Here is a 12237-nt window from a genome sequence, read left to right as displayed (position 1 = left end):
AAAAGAAACAAATGTGTTTGCAACTTTAATCAGAATGTTTGTCTGGATGAAATATTGGTAAAATTGAAATATGAGTCAGATAAAAAACAAGGTCACCTGGTCATTTGAAAGAAAAACATGAATAGTCCAGTAAAAATATGAAATTTAGGGGAAAAAATTGCACAGAAATGATTTTTGGAATGTGTGATCTATAACATATCAGGAATGACATATCAAAAATCTACCAAAATCCGATGATGCAAATACCCTATTTTTGGGGTAAAATGTTGAAAAAATGAAACGAAAGTGCGAATTTTTGGAATTCCTTTATAGCTTCATATAAACTTATCTAAACATGTCAAAATTTTAAAGGATATAAGCAGAGTCTATTACCAGTCGCCGAAAAATATATTTGAAAACAGTATTTATCCAATATGGCTGCCAAATCCAATATGGCCGCCATAACTTAAGGGAATATCTGGAATTGATTCATAGTATGTTTTATACTGCATTTGAGTGTGTCAAACATTCATATGACAACAGAAAAGTAAAACAACGTTCATTAGACATAATTCCTACAGCATTTTAATCCAAAGTTACATCATATATCCAATATGACTGCCTTATTTCCAATATGGCCGCCTAAAACAACATGATAACCGACAATTTTAGCATTATCTTTACGAAATAGGTAACAAGTACCCTTATAGAAACAAAGGTATCGGCTAGCAAGCCAAGCTGCTACCTAGTCACTTCTATTTTTGATATCAAGAACTAGTAGCAGGAAAGAAGCAGGTGGCAGCAAGTATTTGCTATGTACCTGCTATCTACTCACTACTAGTAGAGACCCCCCACTTTCGGTATCAGGAACCTGCTAGCACAGATATAAGGTAGCGACAAAGCGATTTTGGTGGCACATTAAGTCTAATATGACAGCAGCTACCTGCTACCATAGCAATAAAGTAGCACTTAATATGATGTCATTGTGTAGGCCCCCTAACATATATCATGATATCACAATGTCTGTAGGTGGAAATGAAATGTTCAGTGCTTGGGACATGTGCTGTAGTTGCCCGATTCAAATGTATAAAATGGTATATATTCTAATTTACTCAAGAGGGTGATTTTTTTTCACGCAAGTAAGAGTCGCTCTGAGTCTCTCTCTCTCTCTCTCTCTCTCTCTCTCTCTCTCTCTCTCTCTCTTAGTTTTTTTATAAGAATGTCCGAAAGTCAAAAAAACATTGTCAAAGTTGAATTCAAGATGGCGCTGCTTTGTTGTTTCATCCAGATATTCCGGGAGCTGATGTATTTTCAAATCCGTAAAATATAAATTTAGTTATTTTTTGCTTCAGAATTCAATTTTACAAAACAAGAGATGAGGGCATATGTTATTCTAGTTAGGTTGAGTGATTTACATGATAAATAGAAAAACAAAAACTGTCTTTTGATACAAATGTTATCAGGTCTCGGCAGCGCATATCAGCCTCGACCTGATAACATTAATATCAAATGACAGTTGACTGTTATTTTTATCATCGATACTTGCCATTTGATATATCAATACAAACTTTTCTAACAATGACAGCTCTATGAAATAAAATCTTGATCTAGTCATAATTATGTCTCAAAATATACCAATTAATGGTTTATATTTTGTTAATTTTTACTTCTGTTGATTTTAGGTCTGTATTTTGAGCCAGTCTTTTTAACTTCTACATTTATTTAGCTAACCAATATCTCGGTGTGATCAGATGAGCTTTTGAGACCACATTTGTCCGTAATCTGTCAGCCTGTCATCTGATCATAGGCATAGACGATTTCCTTGTGGACACTCTAGAGGCCAAATTTTTTTTTGCAATCTTCATGAGTCTTAGTCATGATATCTAGGACAACCTTTTCAGTTTTGAACACTTTCGAGGTAGTACATTAATTAATTTTGTGGTCCAATCTTCATGATACTTTACTATGTTTACCCTGGGTGGATTAGATGACATCCACGAAATATTCTACAATAATTTCAAAGGTAGCAGCTCGGTAGCATGAAAAGGTAGCAGCTAGGTAGCGGCTACCAGTATAGCAAGAAAACTAATATGCATACAAAACACTACCAATAGAAGCTATGTAGCAGGAAAAGGTAGCAGCTAGCCGCTACTATAGAAACAGGTAACAAGTAGCAGCAATTAAGGTAGCAGGAAAAAGTAGCAGCTAGCCACTACAAGTAGCAGGAAAACTAATTTGCAAACGAAACACCACCAATAGCAGCTAGCGGCTACTGGTAGCAGTGTGATAGCAGCTACTTAACTGCTAGATCTGCCTAGCTTCTATTGGTAGGGTAATAACTAAAATTCACAAAAATTATATTTTAAGAAGTTATCACACTGTATAGCTTTACTTAAATGCTTGTGGTACTGTAATAGCTAGTATCTCTACCAATACATTATCAATGCAAATAATCAAACAAGTCCTGATTTCTGAGCTTATATTTTTTGTAGATGTAGAGAACTTTAGATTATCAAGTCCTCTGCATGTAAACTACATTCCAAACCTAATTTTCTGCAACTACATGCTAATGTTTTACACCTCGTTACCTGGACCCAGTTGTTTGAAACTTTAACGGGCGATTAAGCTAATGGTTAATTAACATTTAGAGTTATATTTCAACATTTTAGAAGACTTAGTAAATCAAAGTTATAGATTAAGGAATATGAACAATTAAATGTCCTTACCATAAAATCAAAACATCATACATTTCCACATTAACTAATATTTTGGATGAAAATTTAACCGGCGGTTAGTTCAACAGCCCGTTAAATTTTCGAACAGCTGGACCCTGACTGGCAAGTACAGCAAACAACTTTCATGACAACTGTTCCGCCTGTTCAACGTGCATAGGACTTAGTTGTGATAAATCGTTTGTACCGGAGTTTAGTGCTGGCAAAATCTTTAACAATCTAAAGTTCTGTAGTGGGAATTCAGTTAAGGTTTAATTAAATCACTGTAAGAGGTCACAGAAAAAACAGCCAATCAGAGAGGAGGATCCCAATCACCTGGCCAAGAGGACCAATCATCGACGAGCAGCATCGCTTTTCTGTATCACCAACTGAAACTATTCTGTATCACAAACTGAAATCCAAGGCCATCTTGGGTAGTAAGTGACTGCATTGTATTTATATCTGTCTGTTTAATCTCTTCCGTCCCTAATAGGAGTATCGGACCCGGTATAACGATGCCCATTTTCGCTATATTGGTGTCAGAAGTGGAATGAATGCAGCATCCATGTTGTCTATAGCACACATGGAACTAGGAGAAAAGTAAGATACATAGTATCTGCATTATTGTACAGAACACATTGAGTGCTAGAAACGGGGTGACTACAGTATCCATTCTTTCTAGGGCATCCAAAGAAAGGGTAAGTAAGGTATCTGATTTATGGCATAAGTCACATGGGTGCTAGACTTGAGGGTTACTACGGTATCCACATTGTCTAAATTGCACGTGGCTTGGGCAGAATGGTAGATACAGTATTTGTTTTACTGGCCAGATTGCTTTGGATGTTGGAATTAAGGGTTGATACGGTTGCCGTATTTTCTGAAGTGTAAGGGGCGTTCCAAGAAAGGTTAAGTCAATATCTGCACTAACACATATAGTGCTAAGATTATGAGTGGAAACAGTCTCTTAATGATCTCCTGTACTAATTAACTAGTTGGGATTACTAAGCAACCTACCTACTAGCAAGTGTCAGCAATATTACTCCCACCATCATACATATAGATACTGATACAGTCATCAAGCTGGTTACGGGTCAATGTACTGCATCTCTGCGGATACTCATCACTGATTTCCTCAAGACTAAAGTCTGGACACAGTAGAGAACTAACAGCCCCAGAGCTATTTGCCTGCGGTCCCCAAGGTTTCGGACATTCGCCCAGCACGAGAGCACTACTCTCATTCACCCCCACTCACCCCCCATTTCACTACATCTACAAAAAATAATAGCTCAGAAATCAGGAAGTGTTTGATTATTTCTGAAGAAATAAAGGGTAACATATCTGTAGAAATCTCTGGTGAGTAGGTCGGTAGACTAATTCAGAAATATCTGTTTTGCTGAGAGACAGAGTTAGACATGGAAATCAAATAAAAGTATGCATTCATATCCGCATGCGTACTTGCCTAAGTGTGTATATCAGGGCCGTAGGAACAGTCGAGGCGGGGTCCCTCCAATAATTTGACTAATTATGAAAATTATCTTAGCAAATATTTTGAGAGCGGGTCAATTTGTACGCAATAGGGGCTGTATGTTACACTGAATATTAATAAAATTTAGATTGATGACCTCGATAAAATCTAGGTCAAGTTCGAATATTAGTGATCTTGAGTCACAAACCAGGTCGCTAGGTCAAATCCAAGAAAAGTAGGGACTGCATTTTACAGTGGATGATATATGAAATTCAACCACAATGTCTGTCTGGATGAAATCTAGGTCAAGTTCGAATATGGGTCATTTAGGGTGAAAAACAAGGTTGTCTGATAAAATCTTTATAAAAATCTTTTTATGCAATAGGGGCTAAATTTTATACTGGATATTTATGGAATTGAATCAGAATGTTTCTCCTGATGAACTCTAGAAGGAGTACTAATAGGGGTCATCTGAGCTTCAAAACTAGGTCATCCAGTAAAATCAAAGAAAAACTTTCTGAATGCAGTAGGGGCTACATTTTATGCAGAATGTTCATGAAATTTGATCAAAGTGTTTACTTTGATCAAATCTACGTCAAGTTAAAATAATGATTCGGTTTGCTTCTTAATATTAGTTAAAATGTAAATATTTGACAATGAAAGTGCTTTCATGACGAAATGGCCAAATTTACTGCTAAATCAGCTTGTTGGTAAACAGCACCACGACCACAAATTAAGATTGAATTAGCAAACTTAAAGTTCTCTGTAAAGTTAAATCATATCTACATCGCGTACCATTCCCCGATTTTTGATATTCGATACACTGCTTGTAAAAATGAAAAAAAATATGATGACACTCACCTTTGTTGATGTTCTTTTATCGCGACGTGCACTACCTCGGAAGTTGCGACAGAGCAGTTTACCGTATACCCCTTTAAGAGGTAGCTCTGTAGTTTACCAGGCGTGCTACACGGAGCTTGGAAAATCGATTCAAGCATATATTTATTTTACTCAATAATTACTCGTACGCAAGAATCCTTAGTTCCATAAACATCATACATAAGCAGTTGAATATAAATGCCTTTAAAGTGTATATATATAATATATATATATATATATATATATATATATATATATATATATTATACGTACGAGACGCTTTTGGAGGAGAGAGAGAGAGAGAGAGAGAGAGAGAGAGAGAGAGAGATAAAAATGCAAAAGTTTGTACCGGATCAAGTATATTATAAAGAAAAAATAAACAACATTACATGAGTAACATTATATTTGCCCTGATGAGTATAAACGAAACCGGTAGGCAAATATAATGTTACTCATGTAATGTTGTTTATTTTTTCTTTTTATATATATATATATATATAATAGAAAATATTAAAAGTTACTCCTGGACAAGTATATAATAAATAAAAAAGAAAAACATCCAATGGGTTTCCTCTATCTGTATTTCTGTCCACCTACCGGTTTCATATCATAATCATCAGGGCAGACACATTAAAATGTTTTTAATGTGTCTGCCCTGATGATTATGATATGAAACCGGTAGGTGGACAGAAATACAGATAGAGGAAACCAATTGGATGTTTTTCTTTTTTATTTATATATATATATATATAACGTACGAGACGCTTTTCGAGGATTAAGACAATTTTCTATGAGCACTCAATACCAAGGTTTATATTGCGCTACATATCTCTTTGGGAAAGCCTGGCTATTTTATCATGGTATTGTTAAATGTAATTTGGTTTGTTACTGACTGTATTGCTAAGACTGATCAGTGGAACAGACTACAAATGGAATCAGTTTTAATTCCGACTTAGAAAAATATTTATAATCTTATCCCTAGTGATAGAATAAATACCAAAATACCGTCTGCAAATCTAGATCCTGCAGTTACTCAAAAAGTATTCAAGCTAGGTTCATGAAACTCGGTTTGTGAATAGAGGACAATTTGTAAATCATGCACGTACATGACCTATGCTTGTAGGTCAAAGGTCAAGGTCACTATTGAAGATCAAGTAAAACTTGTTTCCACTTCATAACTTTTATGTACATTGATGGATTATCTTAGTGCTACACAGAAACGTTCCCTATGATGAGGCAATGTGTCAATACATGATCTATGCTTTTAGGTCAAGGTCACTGTTTAAAGTCATGTAAGAATTTGTTTCCACTCCATAACATTTATATGCATTGAATTATTTTCTTACCAGTACTAGCAAATGTTCTTCGTGGCCAGACAATATGTCGCATACATAACCCATGCTTGGTGGTCAAAGGTCACTATTGAAATTAAAGTAAAAATATTTTTTGCTCAATAACTTTTAATTACATTAAAGGGTTTTTTATTACTACACAGAAATGTTCCCCATAATTAGACTATGTGTCGCGCACATGACCCATGGTTGTCGGACAAAGGTCAGGATCACTATTGAAGGTCAAGTAAAATTGTTTCCGCTCTATATCTTGTATGTGCATCGATGGATTTTCTTAGAACTGCACACAAATATTCCCAATGATGAGACAATGTGTCGCATACTTGATCTATGCTTGTAGGTCGAGGTCACAATTGAAATTTAAGTAAAAATAGTTTTTGTTTCTTAGCTCCTAAATGCCTTTAATCATTTTTTGTCCCCTACCGACAGAACAATGGAGTGGACAATAGGAATGCCCTCCGTCCATCTGTCTTTTCATCCGTCCACCTGTCCGTCCGCAAATCTGGATCCTGCAATTATTCAAACAGTATTTCTTGCCAACAACTACAAGGGACGAACAGTAACAAAGTTTTCTACCAGTAGGTGACTTCTGTATTGCCACTGCAATACTCGGTCACACTACTCGTTCACTTGTTAAACTAGGTTTATAATAGTAAACTCATCCTGTATTACATTACATAGCTCAAAAATGTAAAAAAGGTCAATTTTCAATCTGTTGTTTAAAGATTTTGTTATTTTTTACAATCTGTCTGGTAATTTGGTATATCTAACATTTAAGGTTTCCTTCGCTGCGCCTGTATTATTTTCAGATCGGTTTCTTTATACTGTATCTTGGTATCTACATCCCTTACCCCATACATATCCCTCACCCAGCCCTGTACATTTTTACTGCCCTGTATGCTTTTGAAACAGACGTATTATGCCCCGTAAATGGAGCTCGTGTTTAACTTTACATCAGAACATTGTGTACGCAGCTCCTATCCAATTGAAATGAAACTTGGCATATGTCACTAAGCATATTTTTGGGACTTTCATGTCCGTATATTTTTACTGGAGTTATGGCCCATTTTGGACATTTAAATACTATAACTACATAAGCACATCGTGTACTCCTCACCTCATACAGTTTCCATCCAAATGAACTGCAACCTGGTATACATTATCAACATGGAATTGATATTATATTGTTATGCGTATCAGAACATTGTGCGCTCAATACCTTCTACATCTTTCCGACAAATTGAAAGAAACTTGAATGAAGTGGACATGTGCATGATGTCGGATATTTATATTAAAGTTTTATTTCTGGAGTTATGGCCCTTATTTGGACGATAAAATATTACAACTGTATCAGAACAAATCATGCCCACGAAGTCAAAACTTGCTCCGCTTAGAGAATCACTTGTTTCACATAGACTTACATATGAAATAATTTAAAAATCTTCTTGTCTAGACATTCAACATATAGCATTGTGCAAGTGTGTCCAAATCATGAATTTGGGGTCAAATATTGGCCCTTTCCCTGGGATTCTTTTGTTTTACATAGGCGTATATCAGAAAAACTTGAAATATTCTTTTTATCCAGACCTTAAGCCCTTGAGCATTAAGTTTTGGGTAGTGATCATTTACCAAGTTTGTAAAATTTATGCCTCTGGGGTTAAAACTGTTCCCGCCAAGTTTTACATAGGCTAACATAAGAAAAACATTAAAATCCTCTTGTCTGAAGCTGCAAGAACAAGAACTAAAACAATTGGTATGAAGCATCGTCTACTGGTCGTCTACCAAGTTTGTTCAAATCATACGTATTGAGATCACTTTTTTTACATAAACTTACATAGGAAAAAAATAAAAATTCTTCTTGTCTAAAACCTCACTGTCTAGAGCTTAGATATTTAGCATATAGCATTTTGTGAAGTTCTCTGTTAAGATGTGTCAGGTGATCCACATACGACCAGTTCGGTAACCTATTACAATTAAACAAGAAAAACGTACTACTATCATGACAATCTCATGTTGTTTTGTCGAACAGTATAAAAAAATAGGTGGTATAGATTTTATCATAAAAACCAATTTGCTGGTAGTGGGTCAATTCGTTTCACACTTGCGGCGTATGCCGTTTCGCCGCTGGCGTAGGTATTTTATTTTTTTTTTTTTTTACTTGCAGCACACGTGGCCGGCGTATGCTGGATCGTTCGTTTCTTACGTGACCTGCGTTTCCCGGGTTTGGTATAACAAATTTGCCCAATTATTATAAATATGTCACAGTTGGCCGAAAATTTTGCCGCATGCCCGCAGAATAGGGTTGCCTGCCAAACTTCAACGCAGTGGACTTTTATTACTTTATATCTAATAGTATAGATCTCTACTCGTTAATGATTAGATAATAGATATACAGTACACTGGTTAATCTTTTTAACATATTTATCCAATCTACATCCCAAATATAAACCGCGTCCAACGAAAATTGACAAATGTGCTACACGTCAACGAAATGGAGTTTTATTTTCTGATTTGTGGCTTTAATATCAATGATAGATGGAGAAGATGTGTTTATATTATCATTACAATGTCATATAAACAATGGCACGAGCGCTAAGAAATTCAAAGGCAGAAAACGAAATATCTTTAATACCGTTTAAGATGTTAAAATCAAATGCAGTTATTATATAGGTATATCATTTTGTAAAATAGCAATAAATCTATTCCTATCGATTAAATATTTAAAAAAAAAATTTCAGTATGGTACTGTGTCAGTACATGACTTTTTGGAGGTCTGTAGGTTACAGTAATCTTGAGGCTCCACATTGTTTCATGATTTATTTTACATTTTAGGAATGCAATATTCAACTTCTGCTGTGGTCATTTATGCCAATGAGAGAAGTAATATAACATTATCATGTAGTTCCAGTAGGAATTACCCGAGTTGGACTGGACCAGAAGGACTTTACAATTACGCAAATACTGCAAATATTTCAAACTTTAATCCTGCTCTCGGTGAGAAATTGAACCGACTGTCATGGGGTCAAAATAAAATGGATCTTGTGATAAGCAATGTTGTGAGGAATGACAGAGGACAATACTCATGTTATGCTTCAGCAATGAATCTTACTGTGAGAGGTAAATGTAATATAGGGTTACCATGTCTCTCTTGCCTTCAATTACAATTATGTCTGTCCATTTGCGGGGAGTTATATTGATTCTGTGTTGTCTGTTTGTCTGTGCATCTGACTGTTTGCCTGCCACAAAAGACGGCCCCTTTGAAACTACTGGTGGGATTTCAGCCGAACTTTAGAAAAGTCCAGTACCAATGACATTTTTGTATATTGTCAGTATTTTCCGGTTGAATAATCATGTTATAGTTAAAACTTGATTATACTATTGATTAGACTTGAAAGAAATTTCATAGGATCGATCCGTACGAAGACCTGTTAATTTTTCAGATTTTTGGATTGAATGATTTTTGGCTGAGTTATGGATCTCTGAATTATAAAATACTATATTTCATTTTGTTTACACTGTAGCATCTTGATTTATTCACCAGTCTTAATCTTATTTACATATAAAATCTTGTTTCAGGCCGATTATGGTTGAGATCGGTAATTAGGTAATGCTTAAGTGCATTTGATTCTCCTATCAATTTTCTTACACGTGTTGCTACTTCAAAAAGTGTCAAACTATACACCGGATTGACGGTTAATGATCTTTGCCTTATCTTATTGCGATTTATTTTGCCTCGGACTTGCCATGGCAGTATTTTGCCAAGGTCCTGCTAGTGATTTATAGTTATAATAGCACCACTGTCCTTTGACCAGCAATAACATTATAACAACGTTATACAGCAGTCTACCAATAAAATAATCTCATAGTGTTAAATATAATAGAACTCACCTTGGTCATATTATCCTTCTTCTGTCACCCACATCAAAGTTTATACAATATCATGGTCCAAAAAAATAATACAGTGATCGTCAGTGATCATAAAATATAACACTTTCTTTGCTCTGACTAATTACACCCTTCGAGCATCACTTGTAGCGCTGAATTCTTCATGTGAGGAAGCCATCCAGCTGGCTTGTGGAAGATCGGTGCTTCTACCCAGGTTCTCGTTCGTGATGAAATAGTGCACGGAGGGGCACCTGGAGTCTTCCTCTACTCAAAGCTGGAAAGTCGCCGTATGACCTATAATGGTTTCGGTGCGACGTTAAACCTAACACAAACAAAAGAAAACTGATTACCTATAATACATGGATCACCAGTGATGTTAGCACCACTTTTCTATGTCCCGTTTCAGAGGTAGTAACAATACCAATAACACAAAAACAAAGAAAAATATCAAACAGGGAATGCCACGCACCAAAAGCGCAGCCTCCTCAAAACGAACCCCCCATATCAATATAATACAGTGACCGCCGTGGTGATAGCACCTCTAGTCTTCTCTGATTCATGACAAAGTTGATGTCATTTTTAGTTTATATATATCACTTTTTATGTATAAGAAAGACTGATTAGTAAACTCCCATTTTGAGTTATTCCCGTTGATATGTGTGTTTTTCAAACTGTGAAAACATGAATTTTAATAAAAATAACCAAAAACATAACACAACCGTAATTTAGTGGAAACTATTCATGGATCGACCTGCAATGATAATAAGTACAGGCGTTTTTATGATAGATGGCAGTAAAGAAAACATTACTGCCATTTTATATTGTCTGTTCATATGTCCATTCATCTGCATGTCGAAAACTATTCATTCCAAATTATTTTATACACCGGTGCCTATCTACCAAGGCTCTTCAAGCTAGATTTTGGGTTGTCAAAGTGATATTAATTTGTAGGAGGAAACCGTTAAAATATGAAGGAAGTTTAAAAAAGAAATTTTACATTTTGGCGTTTTTTTCATTGGCTTTTAAGCCATTGCCATTCAAATTAATCATTATTCTCTGCTCGCATTCTAACACTAATCTTCTTTTACGTCATTGTTTTTCTTATTTTTCAGTTCCACCATCTGCACCAACAGTGCTGGAGACCGAGTACAAAGACGATGTAGGTTTAATTGTTAGGGGCTCTGAGGGTGTTGCCTTGACACTTACCTGTCGTTCATCCGGTGGCTTTCCAGCCTCAGATATGGTTTGGATGAAAGGAAGTACACACTTGCAGACCAGTAAGAACGAAACATACATAAATTCAAGTGAAACATATAACATTATTGGAAGTCATACATTCATGCCTTCATCATCAGATGACGGAGTCCAGTTTATATGTAAGACATTATTTGAAATAGGTCCAGACAATGCACAACAGACGGAAGTTACCCTGTTTTTGAGTTGTAAGTATAACTTAATATTTTGTGTCTGAAATTATATACAGATTTATGAGTACATTCATTTTAGCTCACTTGCATGAACCTCCATTAGTGGAAAGTCTAGTGAGGCAGCATTATACAGTTGAGCATTGTTCTCACTGCTACATGATTGTGTCATCATTCCATACATTCCTTCCTCTTCTAAACTGTTGAAGCATGCTGTGAAACTCAGGCGAGTGGTATAATAAATACCCAGAATACTTTAACTTTTCTCCAGAATTAGCTTAAGCAGTACATGTATTTGTATTTAAGTTTTAAATGTTGAGTTCTGCTCAACCCGTGGCTAGAGGACGTGGACGGTAGCTTGCATTTCCACTACCGTCCATGAACAGACTCAATCAAACCGAGCCTGCAACATTTTCATTTATGTCGTGTTTGTACGGTGTTCCGTTAGGACAAGCGCCTGCTCCCTGTAAACGCGAAGCGAACGTATGACGGTACGATGGCAAAGCGCGACAGTACGATGGTAATAACATGACAGTACGATG

The 12237-nt window shown here is 35.8% G+C and overlaps 1 protein-coding gene across 1 annotated transcript in view; it reads left to right on the top strand.

Moving 5' to 3' along the window:
• The window catches only part of LOC123561277 (sialoadhesin-like), a 49180-nt gene that overhangs the window by 9771 nt on the left and 27172 nt on the right, over positions 1-12237 (top strand). The window contains exons 2-3 of the mRNA XM_053553372.1: positions 9219-9503; positions 11384-11713. Coding sequence (XP_053409347.1) covers positions 9219-9503; positions 11384-11713 — 615 coding nt within the window. The remainder of the gene's footprint in view (positions 1-9218; positions 9504-11383; positions 11714-12237) is intronic.

The sequence above is a fragment of the Mercenaria mercenaria genome, chromosome 10, assembly GCF_021730395.1.
Source record: "Mercenaria mercenaria strain notata chromosome 10, MADL_Memer_1, whole genome shotgun sequence".
Taxonomy (NCBI): domain Eukaryota; kingdom Metazoa; phylum Mollusca; class Bivalvia; order Venerida; family Veneridae; genus Mercenaria; species Mercenaria mercenaria.
Note: the sequence above shows the minus strand (reverse complement) of the source record. Positions and strands in the feature narration are given on the sequence as shown.